Raw genomic sequence first — 22,625 nt, 5'->3', positions numbered from 1 at the left:
CTTTGGAGAGTAATAATATTTGATGTTTTCATCAATCACTCTCCTAGGTCTGTAGCTATCTGTGGCAGACTAAAAAATGTCACATCATAAACAAAAAGGCCGGTCATGGCTATTTCACCATCTTTGCATCCAAATAAACTTTATTAATTGTGGCCATAGTTCAAGAAAATCTTTCAGAAAACTTAATATTTACTTTTGCAATGTATACTTTTATTTTATATGTTCCAAAAACAGATGTATTTCAATTCAGCAGTCAAATTCTTGCATCTTAGGCTCCAAGTTTCATATTCGCATTCCTTTGCTTTTACTATTTGCCTAGGACGTATGTCTACAACCACAACAATAACAGATGGAAAGAATGGATCCGTTCCATCATCCATGAGAATGGGCAAGAAATCAGTTACAGAAGACCTTGTGACAACATTCAGTTCCCCAGCAGCATGGCTTCTTGTTGTGGCTCTGATTGTTACCTGGTCAGCAGTAGCTATTGTAATGTTTGACTTGGTGGATTACAAGGCCTTTGCAGGTAAAAATCAGCATCTTCTGTTTGATGTCTTTTATATAAACACTTAAAAAATTATTAAGGACTGTGTATTATGTAAATATGAATGTCTCTCACCTTCTTAGAGTCAGCACAGTGTCTCTGCTAAGTTTACCATTAGAGGAGATATTGTGAAAAAATGTCAGAATATATTAGTGTACACTTCAGAAGTCTATATAATTTAAATCTTTCCATTTTGCAGCCTATCCTTATCCTGGAAAATGTATATGTTGACAGTAAATATGATATATATATGAGCATGCATATTCGGATTTCTGTTTTGCAGTTTCAATATAAAAATATTTCAAAACTAATAAAATCATGTATTAATTTCCATCTTCTGAAATATGTTTTTAAATCTCTCATAGTTTCTTGAGTATTCTGACATCTGCTTACACAATTTCATCACAAAAAAATATGCATGAGACCGTTTATAAACATATTAACTGTAAATTCATCTGCAAAATTCTTAAGTACAGAAAGACAGATTCTTTGTGTTAGCTAAGCCACACCCATACCCTCAGTTAAGCATTTTAAGACTGGTCAAACTGAATATGCAGGATCAAGTTTGGGAACAGATTGTTTTTTGAGGGCAAGGCATATCTGTTTGGCACAAGGACTGTGATTCTTGATGAGGAATGAGAAGATAGGAATGATGAAGAAAAATGAGTTCATCATTACTTGATTTTTATGCCTTGTAGCTGGCAGTAATGTATAAGAGAAATTAAAATAAATCTGTGTTTTTAAAGAGGGCATACTGTTCAGAAAGCTAGCTCAGAAACAAAACTGGCATGAAGTAAGCAGGCTGTAGTGACTGGGAAATACGTGAAGCAAAATTAGAACACAAATGATGAAGGTCCTTTTCTTTTCTAAAGAGCACCAGCTCTAAAGTGATCCCATCTATCACAATAATTAACTAGGAGTAGAAATTCAGCCATTTTCTTAGTTTACTGATAAATCCATAGATTTAAGTCCTTCTGTATATCAATATTGACCTCAAGATTTACTGCAAAATCTTTTGAGGCAAAGAGCTTGAAAGAAACCTACTAATTCTGATTTGATGGATGACATGGAAGCTTGGAATGTAGACAAAATGTGTGGCCAATCTCATTTAAATTTTTTACTTCTCATCCACATTTGTTTTCAGAAGGAATTCACTTGAGTTTCAATAAGACAGAAACTTCCTTTGGAATGACCCTTCCTACACAAGCATCAGATTTTAATATGAACACCAAAAAACAGTGTGGCAAAGTAGATATAAACCAAGATAGTGAAACCACCATATTTTGCTCTTAATTTTCCGTATTTACTATCAATCAATCATACTCAATACATACATAGTATTTTTTCAGTAAGCAGTCAGGAAACAGGGTATGCCTCAGACAAAACTCCTAAACTAAGCAATTCATAGACTGGCTGTCAGCCATGCTCCATATACTACTTATGGTAATATTAAGCAATGCGAAACTGTATTTTTTTTTTTTTTTTCTGTAGACTGAGGGAAAATTTCTAGGCAGATGGAAATCTGATGTTCATGTTGTATTGGTTAAATGAGCTTAAATCCCAAGGGCACTGATGCAAACTGACATTTTCAGACCAGGCTGTAGAAACAAAATAATGTAAAATTTAATCTTCAGGAGGATTTCGTGTTGTGTAGAGATCTCTGAAAGATGATATTTCAGTACTTTCATGGGTTCAGTTCTTTTTCTTCAAATATATTTCTGTTCCTACATGATTAATTAAACGAACATTTAAATAATCTATTAATGGTAAAATGTTAAATGAAAGAACTACTGTGCTCCTTCAGACCCAGATTTGTCAAACTGCTTTCTGTGTTTACAGATACATAACATTGACTGTATATCTTTTATTAAGCCTAGGGTTTCAGCTCCTGACTTTCTAATAATTAGCTGAAAACCCACTAATTCTGTGGCAATAGCTGAAGACTTTGCATAGAACTGAGATTACTGATACTGAAATGATTTTCACCCTCTGACAGTCTGGCCTTTGCCTCCAGTGGAGCTGTGAAGAAAAATTTGGAGCATGTTTTAAGTGACCCCTTAAATCTAAAATCCAGGAATAGTTACATTTTGCACTGACATTTTTTCCTTTAGTAACACATATTATGAAAAACAAAATCATTACTTTCAGTGCTGTAAATTTAATTTATCAAGCATGATTAAATTTAATTTATTAGTTTTTAGATACAAATGAAAGATGCTAAATAAATTAAATGTAACTGTTTTACTGTTTTCTTGTTTGGTTGGTTTTTTTTTTGTTGTTGTTGTTTTTTTTTGTTTTTTTTTTTTTGTTTTGTTTTTTTTGTTTTTTTTCCTGTGCAAAACATATTACATTCAGTGTCTTTATTTTCTGAGGTAGTACTTGCCTTTCTTAAGTCGGTGCATACAAGATTTTTCCCCATGTCTTTCCTTGAAATTCCATTAAGCTCAACTCTAGAAATTATGCAGAGAAAAGCTGAGAGGAAAACGTGATTAGTCTGTCAAAGAGGGAACTGAAAGTTGACCTAAGTGCAGCATGTTGTTTCAAAGAGCATCTGCAAAAGTAGTAGATGACTTACACTTACCAAGATGATTTTCCTGTAGTATCAGGTGATATAACAAGGTGAAAGGACCAGAAGTTTTGTCCCAAGAGGCTCATGTTGGACACTGGGGACAAAATCTTTATCTTGATGGCAGATTGTTTATCCTTGGAAGTCTTTGACTTTGAGACATGGCCATGGCTGTCTGGCTCAAGTGTTGGCAGTAGTCCCTTCCTGAGAAGGATTGCACTAGTTCAATTTCAGGGATGCTTCTGATCCATGTCTCTGTGATTACACGATTCTGTAAAAACCTCTGTCAGAATTTAATCAGGTATTTAGAAAGCACATTGCCAGAGATCTCAGTGGACTTCACAAAGCTGGGGTGGATTTCCCCATCCTCACATATGGGGTATGAATCCATGAACCACTGTAGTCAAGATTTCACTCACCTAGTGAAGTTAAAAACACACTGACCACGTCTGCAGAGACAGTCCTCCACCAGGTTTGCAGGAAGCAAGAATCTGAGCTGGAATTGCTGGGTAAAGTGTCACAAACCTACATGCTGGCTCTGACTCTGACCTACTAACTCCCATTAGTGACTTCCATCATATTTCTGAGCAGGAAATGCTAATTCCCTAGCAAAGTCACAATTAATGTCTATGCTGTACAGAACTGACTGCAGAAGAAAAGAGCAGTTTGTAGACGTAATAGACCAGCCCAGGATCTACATGATAAAGGAATATACATAGATTTCTTCCTCCTAATTCCTCTTCAGAGTTGCTGGCTGTTGGCAGATAAAGGACCTACATCCCTCTAAATTATGAATTTACCCAGATAAACCCTGAGACTATGCACCATTATTCATGGAGCCAAAAAGAAAAATCATAGAATTGACCTCAGAAGAGAAGGATACAGTCTAAATTTAAATTTAAACACTGTTTCCTGATTAAAACAATTACCAATTTTGGTCTCATTACCTTAATGGAGAATAATTCCAAAAATATATATAGTGTCAGTGTATGTATCTTAGCTTTTATTTTTCGTTTTAATTTATCAATACAATTGTTATGTTTCTTCTATGATGATAGAGAACCAACCCACAGATCTTGCTTTTTGATTAGTATGGTTTCAAACTCAAAAGCAAACTATCAATTTCGGGAATTTTGAAAATTTATGCCAAGTGAGATTTATCCCACATGTAACAACATGAAAACGAAGTATTTGTTTTCATCCTAAAGTAGATGTGATGAAAGCTTGCATTCCTATCATCTTATTTGGAAAACTGTAAACATAACTGAAATACTTCTTGTGTGATATGTAGAAGACGTGCATTACAAAAGGCTGAGATATGACATTATGAACCTCATGCAGTATGTAGAGTGTATGAATATGCAATAAATAGCATACCACACTGGAACATCTCTTATACATTCTTGGTATTTCCAGAAAAGCAAAAAGATTCATTTTTGTTTGATGCATGCTTTGCAACAATTTGTAATTTCTTCCATCCTTAATCTTAAAAAAAAGTCATTTAATTAAATGACTTCATAGCTCATGAAAGTATTTCACGCATTTCTTGTACACATAGCTGGATTATATATTTTAATTGGTATATGTAACTAAATAATTTAAGATTATTTCAGTCCCAAGTTTTGATTGCCCAGGAAGCTGCATTTGCTAATGGGCAAATAAAGGGTTCAGAATTCCTCACCATCTCTGTGATCATTTATAGATAATTAACACCACCCTAATTTCAGATTCAGATTGTTCAACATTCAGTGTAAATTGACAGTGATGTTTCCAGTCACCTAAGAGCCAGAATAAATCAAACCTAATGGAACCTCAGCAAATCTGTGAAACCCCAAAATAGCCAGAATATTTTCTGGAAATATATTCTGCAAAAAGTCACAACACGTGAAATGCAGGTTCCCATTTTCTTTTAAGTACATTCATAAGTGCAAAAAGAGAATGTGCTCTTCCTTGTGGATAATTCATTATTCTCAACCAAAAGAGACATTTTAGAGACCTACAGCTAAGGCAGATCTCTGTGGAGATGATGCCCATCAATGAAGGCATAGAGCTCTTAAGTAAGACAGTAGGAAAACAACTGACCAAATTGTTCTGGGCACATGGGCATCATCTTCTGACTAACACAGTCTGAAATCACCATTTCCCTAACTCTAATTTATGGTCACTTCTGTTTTTGAAGGCCATGGATATCCAGAATGATATACATATTTACCAGTAAAGGAAAACAAACGAACAAAAAATTAAGAAAATGGTGACCAGGGATCTAAGTAAGTTCTGCTGTGTAGCTGTCACACAGATATTTTTTTAGACCAGCCTTCTGCATGAAAAAATTGTAAATTGCAAAAACATGATAATAACAAGTAGAATTCAAAAAATACAACTATTCTACTATTCTACTACTATTTGTTTATTTGTCTACTATTTATTTATTTCTCTCTCTCTCTCTTTTTTTTTTTTTTTTTTTTTTTTTAAGATAAATATTATCAGTAACATATAACTGGGTTGCCATGAAAGTAACATCTCCTATTTATTTCCATGGAAACTACAATAGATACAAGGAACACAATAACACTATTTGATAGATAGAACTCTTAGCTACAAAACACTATGTTTCAACATGGTGACCACTATTAGCTATGCATTTTCAAAAGTGATGAACAAGAGCCTGCATAATGTGCTCATAAAAGTCTACACCAGCAGAGGTGACACACTTACTGCCTCCACTCTGATCAAATGCACCACCCACTGCCTCACTGTGGTGACATCCACAGCTTGGTTTCCATCAACATTTTGCAAGCATTGATGATGGTCAGTGGATGACATTTTTTCTAAATGGAGGGATTCAGTGACACACCTTTGCTTCATACAAACTTCCATGTCAGATGCTATTTGTCAGACTGCCCCTCTGCCTCCGTCTGTTACAAGGCAACAAATGTAAAGGAATACAGGTGAGAAGGTTTGACTCCTACTGTCATACCACCAACAGCCACTTCTGATCTCATGAGCCAATATATAAAAATATAATAAAATAAAAGGCACTACTTTCATTGCAACACGTGTTCATTCATTTTCCTTCTGGAGTTTTATCCTAATATAGTCATCCTGTTGCACTTATATTCAATTATAACTTCTAAAAAATGGGAGGAAAAAAAGAAGTGAGTATTTAGACTTATATTTTATCCAATTTTGTTAATGAAATTAACTAACTTTTGTTTTTGCTTAAAGTGCCAGGAAATAAACAGAACAAATAATTTTGTCTCTTAGTGGATGCGATGTTTAAAAGTCTCACCAAATTAAAATAAATGGTAAAACTTTGCCACACATCCAAAGCCCAAGAAAAATCTCCAGTGGAATACAGTGGTAGTATGTAAAATAATAAAAATATAAAATATAAAATAAAATAAAATAAAATAATTTCTGACCCATGTGGTCATCTCTGATGAAAACAGCGCTGTAATATTTTGAACTACAATTTCTACTGTATTTATAGGTGTCAGTCTAAAGCGTGAGTAAACAGCTTGTACATTTCAGTTCTTAATTAAATTCTTCCAATTCTACATATGTACCTAAAATCCACACAAAACATTTTTTTAATTGCTTTCCAAAATGACTACCATGCCCCCACCCCCACCCCACCCCCTCATAGAAAAAAAGAAAAAAGAAAAAAAAAAAAAAAAAAAAGAAAAAAAAAGGGGGAGGTGGTGATTAGGATGAATTTCAACTTAAAGAAGGGCTGCTCAGGAGACATCCTACATCCTGTGTTTCACAATGCAGTAAATATTACTGAGTTAAAAACCACTAGAAAATGAGTTTGTACTGTGAAGAGTGACAGTCTATGAAATACCATAGTTCTGCAAGTAGTATCATAGTATCATAGTATTGTGCGAGTTGGAAGGGACCTTAGAGATCATCGAGTCCAACTCCCGGGATTCGAGCCCTCTGTGTAGCAGAACGGCACTTCTACCCCCTGCTCCACAGGGGGGATTCGAACCCGGGCCCCCTGGTGTTGCAGACGGGAATTCAACCGCTGCGCCACCGGGGCACATCTCAGTAGTACATCTCAAATGGTCTAACATATGCAAGATCATAAGCTGATTTATTAAACTTTATGAGCTCACAAACTTGAAAATATTCAGAACCTCATTCAATGGACAGGAAAAGAGCTAAGAAGAGAAAGAAGACTAACATTCTTAAATATGCTTAATGGGATATGAGGTAGAAACCATACTTCTGGATTGTAATTCATTTCAGTAACAATTACAAAAATGTAACTTTGTTTTTGGTTTTTGCTATGAAAGAAATCCAAATGACTAGAACCACCAATATTTATCATGTATTCTTTTTAGCAGTACATTGCATAACTTGTGAAAATACCTGTGCTGTATTTAACAGTATTTTTACATTGATCTGGTTTGTACTATATTATCTAACCTGTCTGGAGAACTGCCCACTGGAAACTGAAGTAGTGATTTTTCTGGAAGAATCCTTCTTGTAGTTGTTTGTCTTTTTAATGAACACCAATTTCTGCTTTGCAACAGCAGCCCCCAAGATTAAATAAGTTGTCACTTCTCTCAGTAACTGCTTCATTTATTTGAGCAACAACTGAGGATGTTCATGACTGCTAATGTTGTTTCTCCCTCTTTTTTATTGGCCTTTCTTGCGTTCATCATGTTGTCATCCGCTATAGCCAGCTATTCACAACATTGCGATGATCCCTGTTTACCACCTGGTAAAGACGCTGTGCCTGCAGTGTTCTGTGTGTGCATGTGCGCTCTGCTTGCTGGAAGTAACAATGCATGGACATGAGCAGAGTGCCAGGGCATGGCAGCACTGCTCCTCTGCTAAACCCTGGTCTGCAAAGTTCATTACAATGGAGTACTCCCAACATTCACACCTTACTTGAGACAGGTCGGTCAGTGATGAGATCCCTCCAGTCAGTAGACACTCAGCAATCAGTGATAAACAGGGAGATATCCATTTCATCATAGTGAATATATTTTTAAATATCATGGGAAAATTATTTAGCAACTGCATTATAAATGTGAAGTTAAAATCTGTATTGTCAGTTAGAGAATAGGAACTTCAGAATGAGTGAAAAATAGAGCATCAAATTATTTTGGATAAAATGTCTGGCTGTTTAAAAAATGCCTCTTAATCCGGGTCTGATCCATCAAATACAAAGTCTTTCACCTGACACCAAACCAAGTCACATAAGTAACATACAAAGCTAATGTTAAACTTACACTCCTGTCCACATTTTTCCATTTGTCTGTATCAAAAATATCTGATATTTCTTGATACTTTATGAAACATTGTGAATTTAATTGTAAAATTTGGAAATTCTACTTACAGTCCATCTATCCTATTATCCATAGTCTACATTCTATATAAATATATTCTATTTATAACTACTCTGCTCTTTTTTTGGGGTAAAAAGCCTTTGTCTAGTTTCATGTGAGGTTTCCTCTAAGGACCTGGCCTCAATATAATTATCTAAGGCTAATATTAGAAAAAGACAAACTACAGTACAGAATGTAATCCTCGTATTTACACTAGAGGTACATATAGAAGGGAAATTTCTGGGAAATACTGAGGTAGAGTTTTCCTTGGAAATGTTTTTATATTGCTGTAATTCATTGATAGCCACCAGAGGCTATTCTGGTGACCCAACTAAAAATAGTTATCACAAATTTTAAGTGTAAACTTTCAATTTAAAATTATCTTATCTCTTTAGCAGAATATTTTCCTAGACTGGGGTATGTTTTATTATGAAGAACTAGTATTAAGCTTTTGTATTTTATCAAACATGACAGAAATTCTGTCTTCGTCAGCTGTATCTTGTCAGTATTAATGAATTAGGTCCTATCTAATAGATCAATCTTTACACCAGATAATTACCATCATTTGTAATTTAATTGCATTCAATTCAGTGAAGTCAAAATATGTAATTGATGAAAATCCAACAATATTAAATAATTCACAGACATTCATTTAAAAATAACTATAAAATAAGTCTAAGTCTGACTATACGTTTAACTGTGTGACAAGGAAAAGATTGATAGAAGACCACATTTCTTTTCAGGGTTATTAAAACCAGCATAATAACTGAAGAGATTTGCACAAATAAATCAATTAGCCATTTTTTGTTGTTCACTTCACATGAACAAATGACACAGACTTTGAAATGTAAGCAAATTTGCTTGAGGTGCTGCAACGAATCATACTATGTGATTAACCAATTACTTTTTTGAAAAGCCGCTGTTACAGGACTTACTGTCAGTTCCAATTAAAAACAAACAACCAAAAAAGGTTTCTTTTGCTTTGGAACAGCACAGTTTTACTGCAGTTGAAATGACTTTGTCACTTTATGAAAATCATCATCTCTTGATTTCAAAGAATCTAATGAAGGGTGAGGTATTAATTTACTTTAAAGGCACAACATCTATTTCCAAATCAACTAGAGTAGAAATTGCGAGTCAAGGAGAATTTAGAGTGGGATAAATCAATTGCTTGGAATTCTTGTGTTCACATTTTTAACCAAATTATTGTTTCTGCAACAATAATGCTGGATGGCTTCAAAGGATTAGAGCAATTTAATTCAGATGTAATGAGCATGAAAACCAGCTTCAAAATACACAGAAAGTTTCTAGAAATATTTATATACAACAAAAGGATTTTTGAAAAGTATTTTAACCACCTTTGTGTATGTTTTGTAAAGAAAATTCAAACAAGACTCCAAATTTTCTTGCAGATACATAAAAGAGGTAAAAATATTCTCCCAGGAAATTCAGTTGACTTTTCCAATGATAAGATTTTCTTGAAAAGTAATGTACAAAATCCTTCAATTTTATTACGATTCATACCCTGACAACTGTAATTCTTCCAAATTTAATCATTTTACAGAGCAATCTGGAACTGAAAATTTGAAGGCTCCACCAAAAAAAAAAAAAAACCAACCAAAAAACAGTAAAAATGATAACACAAGTAGAGCTGAATCTTTACTGATTTGAAGAGTATCCCTTATAATAATAAAAGGGCTCAACAAACAAAATGTTACTGGAAAGCACTGCTGGTGGTACGCACACTGTTTGGGATGAATTGAGATGCATTGACCTGAAATTAATAACAAATATAAAAGTACAAATCTAAGTGCTTAGTCAAAGTGCATAGTGACAAGAAAAAAGAAACACAAAACAGCACTTCTGATAGGATCCATGTCACACTCTTTAGTGATCTAAAAATATGGTGTCACATCCTTGTTTTTTTTTCTGTTGGTTGTTTTTTTTTTGTTGTTGTTGTTTTGCTTCCTTGATAGTCAAGAGAAAGGAAGGGCATCTTTGGATATGAATTCATTTCACTCGAAAAAGATGTGAGATGGAGGTGACAATTTTCCCTTTCTGATGGCCAAAACAGCTTTCTGAGTTGGCTTTTGAGGGAGTCCAGAGTCACCAGGGACTCAGCACCTGGCTTTCAATACGTTTGTCTAGATAAGATGATTGGAATTTAAGATGTGATTAAATGAAATGACATAATGTTAACAAAAGACCTTCAGTGTTAACTGTGTGTCTAATCTCTCAATTTAACCTGTTTAGTAACCATTTTCTTACTTCCTCCTCTTTCCTCCCTCCTCTATTCTCAATCAACATTTTGTATTTTTCAGCGACATAATCTAAGAGGAACAATTGCCTCAATCTCTACTTACCAGTTCTACTTACAGTAGAACTTCACATCCAGGATCTACCTGTGAACTGTGCTGTCTTCATAATGCCTCTTTACAATTTATCTTCAGGATCCTGCTTCTGCTGTTCACAGCCATCCCAGCACAACAGGCACAACATAAAATACCAATAAACATATATAAATTCATGAATTCATGATTATATGAACAGATATACTGATTATAGTTATAGGTTTAGTTACAAATTATATATTGTTCATTATATACTATATACCACATGCTAACAAGGGAAGTATATTTTCAGCTTAGCATTATAAATGTATTTCTAATAGTATTTCTAATTCTAATAATACTTTGTATTCGAGTGTCTGACAAGAAATGAAAAGCCAGACAGAATTATGCAAAAGACAATTAATCCAATTGGAATGTGTTGAATGCAAGACTATCCAAAAGAAAAATCAGCATGATGTAGCATTGCTAGACATCTGTAAAGAAAGAATAATTTAAAAAATCTTTATTATAAGAAAATATCAAGCTTAAATTTTGTCTTGTAAATCTCTATTTTTCAGCTATACTCTTCAGACAAAACTAGGAATATCCTCTGAAAATGGTTATCTTTCTTTGCATGTGTGTGAGCTAAATTGTATCTTTCTGCTTTTTTTTTTTTTTTTTCCCCTCAAGTTGCTTTCTTTCCTTTGCTTCATGTGTGTTTTGTTATGCTAGAGAAAGAACAACCTCCTATTGAAAAAGTTGCGGGGAAAGCTAAAAGCATGGTTTTGATCAGTAGTTCTTTCCATTCAGGATTATCTGGTGTGGTGTTCTTAAGCATTTTAGGATGGATCATTACATTTTAAAAATTAAGGAAATATTTAACAAAGTAAAATAGAAGATCTGTGCACAAGTAAACTTTCCCAGTCTGTGTCACTTGAATCACAATGCAAGTGGATCTGCTTAAATTTGCAAGTTTAATTTTGAAAATAACACTGAAGCGTCATCTACAAAGCCCCAAGTTGATTTCTTTCTGAATTTTCTATTTTAAACAGGATTTGCAGTTCAGGCCTGTTAGCGTAGGTGTTCCTGGAGAAACTGGCCTCTGGATTCTTACGATTTCTAATCCCTTTCTCACAGTTTGCTATGAAGATGTTGTGAGTTAAAGACCAGGATATGACATTGAGGGCTCTAATTCATGAGCAGAGATGGCTTGCCTTGGGGTGGTTGCAGTAATTTCCTCTTCTTTTTAGATCTTGCTCTTCTCTGAGTAGTTCCCCTGCCTGGGGGACCAGTTCTCCTACCTGTGAAGCAGTTCTTGAACTGCCAACATATGTTGTCCCAAACACTAAAATACATCGGCAACTATTTTTGTTTAGTTTATAGTTGTGGTCCCCGTGATTGTAAATTTCTGTGGCTGTAGAAACAACTGAGCCATCCCCAAGCAACCAGTGGGTACAGGGTGGGCAGAAAATGTGGACAGAAACTAGGACTGCTGTATGATGTTTGACCATCCTTGCTTGTGAATCTAAACCTTAGTTATGCTGAGACCCCTCTGGCCATGTAATTCTGTGAATCCACTTATACTTCTTAGCATCTCTATATTAGAGTAAATGGAAATGGCATCAGGGGTCAGGTTACAGATTTACTTTTATAGTCTGAATATAATTATGTATACATTGTATATATATATATATAATTCTCCTTGTAAACGCTGGAAAAAGTCACATATGGCAAATCTGTTGAAAAATTAAAATCTCTGGACCTCAATATGTGAGTTCAATGCAAATAAATAAATGTCTTATAATAAGAAAAGTCAACACATCCTCGTATACTACTCAAAATCTTTCTGAGTTATTTAATTGGTTGAAAAAATGTTAGCACAAAACAGTACATTAAAAAGTACATTAAAAGAAGAATTCATTAATATTTCCTTACAAAGTTGTCATTTCATCATTCATAGAATCATAGAATTACAAGGTTGGAAAGGACCTTGATCATCTAGTCCAACCGTCCTCCCTTTACCTTACCTACAGAAAACCCCTAAACCATATCTCCTAGCTCCCTATCCAGACAATTCTTGAACACTGCCAGGGTTGGAGACTCCACCACCTCCCTGGGAAGGCTATTCCAGTGCCTGACCACTCCCTGACAAAAAAAGTTCCTTTGTATGTCCAGTCATTGAGTATGACTAAGTTATCTGATGTGTCTGATTGTTCAGTATTATATGTCTATATAATACAATTTCCAAGAAACAAAAAACACCATACACTAACCAAAATATTTATTCTATCTACATTATCAATAAGCAGATCTGAAATAATAATAATTTTAAATATATTTTTTATACTTTAATTATTAGGAGTAAAAAGAGTTATTAGAGAGTTAGTAGAGAGTTAGTAAAGAGAATTATTAGGAGTAAAAAGAGTAAAAGGAGTTATTCAGTGATATATTTCTATTTCAAATAAATTTACTCATACGTTTTGTTACAGTACTTCTAGAAAATAACTGTTCATACTGCTGCCATAAAAGAAATTGCTTCAAGCCTGCACTTTGCCTGTCTTTGTAACCTGCAAGTTCACTTGAGACTGTTGATTTCTGCTAAGATTTGTCTTGTGAGTCAGAGCTCAGCAGCCAGAAGTACCTGTGAAGAAATTCACATTTAATTTCTTTTAAAAGTATCTGCATACAAAAAGAGAGTGGTAAACAGAGATGTGGTTCCCGTCTTCATAATGTTGAATGTATATATTTCTATTTAAACTACTAGAAACAAGACTAGGCCAATGAATTAAATCAAATTTATGATTTACCTTTGATTGTTTAAATTTGTTTGAAACCTTTGCATACATAGGACAGCCTACTATTTCAGTTATGATGGATGGTTACATAGAATGAATGGCAGCTGTCTCTCTTCCTGAGCAGTATTTGGTACAGATTTCAAGAGAATAAAAGCTTACTGAACAGAAAGGATGAACAAAAAATTCTATCAAAGGACGGAGATTTCTCATGAAATACTATGTCAGCATAAACAGGGTATGGAGAAATTTGGTGACATCATGACAGGAAAAACCTTTAAAGGAATACTTATATTAATCACTAGAGATTATTCTCACACAAGTGCAGACATGTGGAGGGCAGTGTCCTTGCTTCCATAGCAGGTCTCAGAAAGGATTTGTTGACTCCAGGAAGATGGAGCACATGAATTGCAACTTCCTTGTTTGTTGACCTACAGGAGCAAGAAGGCAACAACTGGTTAAATATTCACACATGTATGTGAATGAAACTCCTGAAAAAATGTAAGAGAAACAGATTTGTAGTTTTATGTGTTTGGGTGTAGCTGGCTGTGTGCCACAATGTGGGCTCCATGGTACCCTTCATCCTGGACTCAGTTTTGTTTTGGCCTAAGAATGCACAGTTTTATTCTATCCTCTTTTTACATGTACTCCAAGAGAAAGATGAGAAGTGTATGTGCAGTTAAACCAAGACTTATCAGTTTCCTCAGCCAGAATAGCGTTAAACAGAGGCCCTAAATGTAGATGTGACATAGGACTGAGAAACCGACAGTAGTGAATACTAAGTAGACATCAAGAGGCAGGGCCCCTGGGCCAGAGAAATAAACTGGACTGAAAGGAAGGAATAATCGAGGACAAATATGAGGTAGAATGAAATCTGTATTTATTCTGAAGCCAACAAAGCCTCAGAAAAAGAGCCAGAACTGGGAGAGGACTATCATACCAATTCATTCACTGGGCTATGAATCACTTTGCTAACTGCAAGGACAATTTACATTCAGAGGAAGGAAAGCTGTCCTCAAGCATTTATATAATGAAAATTAACAGTAAAAATCATTGTTTCTCTTAAAGAAAGTTGTATGTATATAGTCATCTATAAAATGTTGATTAACCTTAATCACCAAATCTTTTTTTTTATTATTTATTTATTTATTTATTTTTTCTTAACTGTACTCAGGAAGATCTGTTAACAAGCTCAGCACAGAGCCACTGAGAATCATTCATGAGACGTTGGAAGAATCCACTGATTGGCTTTATGGCTTTCTTTCTTTACTGTCTGACATCATATGGAGTGACGATGATGACAGTGATGAAGGTATTCATAATGTAAAGATTTCTGTAACTGCACTAACTGCTGTTTTTCATGCATTATGTTGGCTTACTCAGCTTTAACCTCTTAGACAGAAAGGTCAAACAAAATAAAAAGTGAATGTTGTTGCTAATAAAGCGTCTACTGGCTATTCCAATGAGTAAATTCGTCTCTTTGTTAGCTTTCATCTCATGTTTAATGTTCCATTACAGAAAAGCTGCCAGAATTAAATATTACCATTAGTATGTCTTGAAGTAGAGTCCTAATTTATACAAGACTTCAAAATCACAGTAAAAATATGCATCAGAATATTGCTTCAGACAATGGCAACAGCTATTTTCTTTTACTAAGTAAAAATCTAAAATTTGCTAGTAAAAATGTAAGGTAGACCAAGAAACCTATATATATTGATATCGTTTCTATGTACCAATGACAGAACAATATATTGTTAAAAGAAAAATATAAGGAAAAATATAATTTTGACTAGACTAAGAGAGTTTGGATGGCAATTTACAAATAATGCACTTTACTAAAAATTTTGATGCTATCATTACAGTAATTTTCTTCATCTGACATCATCTGAGAAATGAAAGTAAACTGCTAACATATGAAATTTGGAAATAATTATCTTCCTGTTGTAAATATATATATATATGTAGCTCCATCATGTTAGCAGAGCAGTAGTGGATTTTTGTGTCACATTGCATTGGTCACATTCATTTTTACCATTTTATGTTCATAGAATCATGTCATAAAATTATAGACTGGATTAGGTTGGATGGGACCTTAAAGATCATCCAGTCCCAACCCTTCTGCCATGGGCAGGGTTGCACCTAATAGATCAGGCTGCCCAGGACTCCATCCAACCAGGCCTTGAATGCCTCCAGAGATGTGGCATCTACAACATTTCTGGAAAACCTGTTCCAGTGCCAACCACCTTCTCAGTAAAAAGTTTCTTCCTAAACCGAACCTGAATCTCTCCTCTTTTAGTTTAAAGTTATTCCCCCTTGTTCTATCATCAGACTATGTGAAAATTTGCTCTTCTTCCTGATAGTAAGCTCTATTCAGGACGTGGAAGTTTACTATGAGATGGCTAAACAGCCTTCTCTTCTCCAGGATAAACAGTGCAACTTTCCCCATCTTTCTTGAAAGAGGGGTTGCTCCAGCCCTTTGATCATACACTGGACTCACTCCAAAAGCTCTGCATCCTTCTGCTTGGGACCCCAGGCCTGGCCACAGTACTCCAAGCAGGACGTCACAAGGGAGGAGCAGATGGGAACAATTACCTCTCTTGCCATGCTGGCCACCCCTCTTTTGATGCAGCCCAGGGTACTGTTGGCCTTCTGGGCTGCAAGAGCACCCTATTGTCTCATGTCCAGGTTTTCATCCATCAGGACCCCCAAGTCCTTCTCCACAGGGAGAGATGAGTTCTCAATGAGTTCTTCCCACAGTCTGTACTTGTATCTGAGATTGGTCTTGTTAAAACTCATTAGATTTTCATGTGCTCACTTTTTGAGTGTGTCTGGGTCCCTCTGGATGGTGTTTCTCCCTTTTAGAGTGTTCAAATACTTCAATGGATACGTGTTAAAGGAAGTAGGAAGGGTCATAAAATAACTAACATAAAAATACTTAAGATCTGATTGCTCACTAAGTGCTTGAAAACTTCAGTTCCATTAGCCAGGTGGTATTTCAGCTATGTCTACCAGTATTATGAAATGGCAGAAAACAATATACAATACAACAACAACATAATAATATACAATACAACAATAAAACAATATCCTTATAAAGAAAGCTTCATTTTCCAGGATGAATCCTTCAAATTCAAATTGATAGCTCATTGTTCCTCTGAAACTGAGTCTCTTTTGCCTTAGATTTCATTAGAAGTGTTGTTACACTTACAACCTTGCTATCTCGTGCATTCATTTTATGATCTCAAGTTTAGAATGAACCACTGGACCCTTCCATATAACATGAGTGCATGCATACATTCAAGCAAACTGTAAATACATTATCACAAGTTTATATTCAGAAGCACATATACAGATTTTGGTGTTTCCTTGGTTACTACTGCACACTGAATTTATCTGTCCCAGACACAGAAACCTTCTATGATAAGAGACAGATTTTGTGAAAATCCAGACTTGCCATTCAGCACAGAAGGAATAAAATGCATTTAAAAATGATAATGAATCAATAGAAAAAAGCATGTGTTGTGCATATGTATTTTGCTTTGGTTTGGTTTTTCTATGAAACATCTTATCTGCCATTTGTGTTTTGTTTGTGTTTTTTTTCCCTCTTTATTTAGGTGAAGTGGAATCTTCCCAGATAAAAGGTTGGTCAGATGCTTCCCTATAGATGGCAAATTTTTGCAACATATTTTCAGAGTAAACTAATATATCTGTGATATGGGTTCTGTCATTATGAACATTTCTGTCTACCAGCCACAACTACTGTGCTTTAAGAAAATTATTGAATCAGAAATTCAGTTTATAAAACTTGCTGAAATGTTTGCTCTCTGTGAGAACTATTATCTAGAAAAGCTGAAAAAAATTGTATCAAACTGATAAAATTACTGTAATGATATTATTTGTAGCTTTGCCCTGTATATGGGTCTCTTATTGAAGTCTGTATGAATTACATGTATGCCATGCATAGAAGTGGTGCTTAGAAATAAGAATATACAGGGGAAATTTATGGAGAAATAATGACAAGATGTTGTAAGAACATTTTACATTGTGCCAATGAAAAGATCTAAAATGACTGCCTTTGAATCTTCTGAAAAAAATAACTTAGTTAACCTTGAATTTTTGCAACAGACAAGAATGAAACAGGTATGATTTACAATATAAATCTTCCCAGACTTGAAGATTGTCATGCTGAAAACATAAAACTTTAGTTCAAATCCTATTAAATGAAAATGAAAATGTATTTAGAAGGCTTGGTATATTGTTGATAGGATGTAAACCATTTCAAAACTAGGTACTTTTTTTTTTACTCCAAATTGAGCATAGGCTGATAATAACAAGATATGTTACCTGGACTTCATGACTTGAATTTGGCATCCACTGAATGGTACACCAAAAGGTATCATAGTATCATCATAGTATCATAGTATCGTGCGAGTTGGAAGGGACCTTAGAGATCATCGAGTCCAACTCCCGGGATTCAAGCCCCCTGTGTAGCAAAGCGGCACTTCTACCCCTGCGCCACAGGGGATATTAGAACCCGGGCCCTCCGGTGCCGCAAGCAGCAGCTTAAACCACTGCGCCACTGGGAATTGTAGATATGGAATTCACAGAAGCAATCCAAATAAACTAGAGACTGCTTAAATTATTCAGTGGGATGTACTCAAATGATTATTAGGACATAAAAGTTCTTCCTTTTAAGTTTCTGTGTATTGAGATGTTCTCCTCAGGATTCATAGCTCACAGTCTCCCTTAGAGATAAATTCCTGAGAAAGGTATCTGTGTTTGGTGTGAGGGAAACAGAAGAGCTGGTGGTGATTCATTTGGAGCTGGTTCCTTTGGGGATAAATCAGTAACACAGAAATGAAAGTGCCCAAATTCAAGCATGCTTCATCTGCCTAAGCTGTAAAACAGATGTTCAGTGGGCTTCCCACTTCTTGCATGTGTGCTCAGGATCTTTCCCCTGAGGATATGGAATTTAATCCTTGTCTCCTTGTAACAAGATATTTCTTGACTAAGACTGATGAAGGAAGTGTCCTAGGGCCCTACCAAAACACAGGCATAAATGTTCAAAGACATGTCTGCAAATAACTTGTTACCATTTCCAGGCTGCATAAGATCTCCATTTCATATTGATGACTACAGTCTGGTCTTTTTGTCATCTCTTTTTTTGGGTGACAAAAATAACATATATCTGGCATGAAGCCATGTTTTTTCTCTTGTGGCCACTATTAGGGCTGGACCTAAAGAAGGACCAGCAATTTTGGGGATGTTTTGGATATAAAAATGTCTGTAGCTAGATCCACAAAATCAACATCACATTTTTGGGTTTAGAGCATTTTCTGTTTTCATTCAAAGGACCATTTCTGCATCATGGTCTCATCTACTCTGTGCAGCATTTCTGCCCATGTGAATTGTACTTTGGATGACTCTTACAATGGAGCATTTGAACATCCTAAACAAATAAAAAGAGTGAGACCAAGTAGTACACTCCAGAAGAGGAACAGTATGATTTTTTTGCACATATTCAAGAGAAATTTCTCTCAAATTTCAATCTGAAAATGTACACATTAAATAAAATATTGTTGTACCTGTTTTTTTAAGTATTTGTGTGGAAAGAGCTTTCATGAATAGGCAGATGAGAGCTTTTGAAAAATCTTCTCACCTATTTTGGGTATATGGACAAGCCTCCATTTTTATTTTTTTTTTATTTGCTGGCAATTTTTATGGACATTAACATGTTGGCACTAGATTTACTTTATAATGGAAATAAAGTAAATGCAAAAATAAAAAGATTGTTGGTAATACAATAGAATCACATGCTGAAAAAGAAACAAAAAGAGAAAAAACAACAAAGGTAGTGGTGAGGATACTCTTCAGTGATGATAGAGTGAAGAGTGTAATAATTACAAGCATAAAGAAAGTGAAGATCACTTTTGCATAGATGAAAATAGAAAGCAAAGATAATAATGAAAGTATTAACAATGGGTTGGCATATATAACAGAACTAGTATCATTCTCAGAATCCTTAAAAAGGGATGAAAACTCTTCTCAAATGTCTTCTTATTGCAATTTTTTTTTACCATCCTGTCTTATCACTAATATTTATCTTTAGTAATTGGAAGTGTGAACATTCATAATGTCCAAGGAAACCATAATCTCAATCAGAGTTACTGAAAGATTATACTGTAGAGAACTTTGCTGCCTTCAATAGTGAGTACTCTCAAAACGGAAAACTGTGGTGCTTTCTCACAAAAGACACCCAGATATCCAATAATATTTTCTTATAGGCTTAATGCTTCATAAATAGCTACATTTATTTCTAGAACAATCATTACAAGTGATAATGCTGTTTATTTTCTTAGGGTCAGTTTAACCTTTAAAGATAAATCCAGTTATTTTACCTTTGTAAGTTTTTTCATATTTTTATCTTTTTACAAAAATTTATTGCTGTCAAAGCGAAGAGAAATATTTATTGTTTTTTAGTGCATGGATTTGGCATCAGATGTGAGACTTGTAAAGACCTGAAAAATGTGGTGAACAAAATTAAAAATAATGATCCATAAAATATAGGCAAGTGAAAACACTTCAGTACTGTCAATGGATAAAATACAATTATTAAACTATCCTGGAACCTCACTCCAGTTTACATAAATGTAATTAAAAATTTAAATCTAAGGCAAAATTTGTTTAGCTTATCACTGTACATCCAACAAACTGAGCACTTGTAACATTTAGTTTTGTATGTTATAGTAGCATTTTCTTCTGCATTCTGGCTAGGAAACGTGAGTCTCATAATTTGTTCCTGTGAAGAAGTTGTTCAAAATCTTTAAAAATATACTAACATTAGAGCTATTTTTTTTTTTATTTTTATCTTGCACTCTGAGGCTTAGTGAAGTGACTTTGTAAGATATTCTTAGATTTTGTATTTGCACTTCAACAGAATCCACTCCCCCTCCTTCCCTTCAAAAGTTCCTTTGTAATAGATTCTGATTTAAAATAATACAGTGAACTCTGACAACACTGAGTCAGAAATGTAGCGCCGTTGGGGTATTGTTACCATCTCTGCATAAATAAATGAATTTATATTGACATAAGATTATTTTATATCAGCAATCACATCAAACATGACTTCCACGATATCTAGACATTAGATAGATCTCTGTGAGTTAGAGCATCTGTATGAGATGGAAAGATAAAGATCTATAAAAATAGTTATATGAAATGGTCCTATTCTCTTTATTTTTTATTTAAAAAAAATGCAGTTAGCAAGTCATAGATTAAAATAGGAATCCACAAAAACAAACAAACAAACAAACAAAACAACCCATAATTTTCCGTTGTAGGTTCCAAGAAACATTGTTAATTATAAATAAACTTTTTTGGAAAGTATCACGTCCCTCTTTCCACCCTGTCTTCTGTTCAGTTGAGAATGTATTTCCCTGATGATTAGACTGGTAATTAATATGCTGCTAACATAGTTCATGATCTTCTGAAAAGACATGTCAACTACTAAGGACACAGGTCATTTCACTGACTTATCCTCAACAGCTTTGGCCAAACTTTTTTACATTTTTAAAAAGAACTGTAAGTTATAGAAGATAATAATTTACTCTCACTATAGCTTATATCTGCAGAACTGCTAGAAAAATTCACATTGCTAGCTAACATCATAACTATCCTTTCTTCTTGGAAAAAATACAAAAAATAGAACATCATCTTCTATCATCTAGAAGATCTCTTGTAATACAGTAAAACAATCTGGAATTGTAAAGAAAACAAATAGGTCTTCTGGAAATAATACTCATGTTTAGAAAATGCTCATGGAAGGAAATAAGCATTTTCCAACTAAAATGTTGGGAATGCACTAAAGAAAAGAAATTAAAAGTAAAATAGATGCAACCTGAAAACTGAATGCCAGTGTGGTAGTTATATTCTAGAAATTAATTATTCAGTTCCATTCATCCCTAAAGTACATATCTATTTGTACTGGTAATGCCTTCTGAATTCAGTTTATTTTATGTTGCCATATGGTATGTTCAATTTTCTGCATATGTATTGCTGCTACATATCTCTGAAAAAGGCTCTCACTGTATCCCTAAGCTGCCCTTTACTACAAAGCATTTGGTGTATCATTGTGTAAAGTACACCCTGTGTTAAAAGATGAAAATCCTTGATTGATCCTATTATCAGATGCTAAACTGCTTTTCCAGATACCTTTTCTTTACATATTTTGTGGCATCCATTTCTGTTGCTAATGTTCTTTTAAAAATCTTGTCTTGTTTTACATACTCTCATCAATACAGTAACAACATATCCACTGTGAAATAGTATTTTATAATATAAGTAAAGTATTTTCCATATTATCCAGGTGAAATTATACTGCTTACTTCTAGGGAATAGAGATGCTCAATTATAGCTTTTTTCCCAGTAGAAGAATGGTGATTGAAGTTCAGTTTGAGTTGGAACATTTTAATCCAAAGTTGCTGGCTATTTCTTAAAGGATATACAGAGAGCTTTGAACCACAAGGGTAGTTGTTCAAAGTTGTTCAAACCTGAGCTGAAGTGTAGCAGTGGTTTTCAGATGTTTAAGCTATCCTCTTAAATCATGGAAAATCTTAGGTGAAGCTACCCATGTTATCATAGTGGATAACATTTGTGTCCTGGTAGCAGGGTCTCAGGATGTTCTTACTCAAAAAGAGGGTAGTGTAAGGCAGGTTCCCTCCTGGGTGTGAGCTTGCTGTACCAGAGATATTGTCTGATCTAGTAAGTGAAAGCTAAAAAAGGACATGAGTGAATATATATATATATAATATATATAAATATATATATTCATTTCAATTATTTTCCCGGTGAAAAAAAGTTTCTTTTGTACTAGATTTCTTCTCATCTGTAGATAATTTTATCCCCATCACCTATAAAGATATTTACCTTGAACTTATCTGGCAAGATCACAAAAAAAGAATAAGTTTGAAAGTCCATTCAAAACACAGATAAACCTGCAGCACCAAAATTCAGGGCCTCGCATGTTTGAACAAACTCAATCCTTATAAAAGTTCC

The 22,625-nt window shown here is 34.5% G+C and overlaps 1 protein-coding gene across 1 annotated transcript in view; it reads left to right on the top strand.

Annotated features, from left to right (window-relative positions):
* Positions 1 to 324: 324 nt before the first annotated feature.
* Positions 325 to 22,625, top strand: part of TRDN (triadin) — a 169,463-nt gene continuing 147,162 nt past the window's right edge. The window contains exons 1-4 of the mRNA XM_072332199.1: positions 325 to 526; positions 7,798 to 7,839; positions 14,746 to 14,883; positions 17,186 to 17,212. Coding sequence (XP_072188300.1) covers positions 325 to 526; positions 7,798 to 7,839; positions 14,746 to 14,883; positions 17,186 to 17,212 — 409 coding nt within the window. The remainder of the gene's footprint in view (positions 527 to 7,797; positions 7,840 to 14,745; positions 14,884 to 17,185; positions 17,213 to 22,625) is intronic.

This window comes from Excalfactoria chinensis, chromosome 3, assembly GCF_039878825.1.
Source record: "Excalfactoria chinensis isolate bCotChi1 chromosome 3, bCotChi1.hap2, whole genome shotgun sequence".
NCBI lineage: Eukaryota > Metazoa > Chordata > Aves > Galliformes > Phasianidae > Excalfactoria > Excalfactoria chinensis.
The sequence above is the reverse complement of the archived record's forward strand: the minus strand, read 5'-3'. Positions and strand labels throughout refer to the sequence as shown.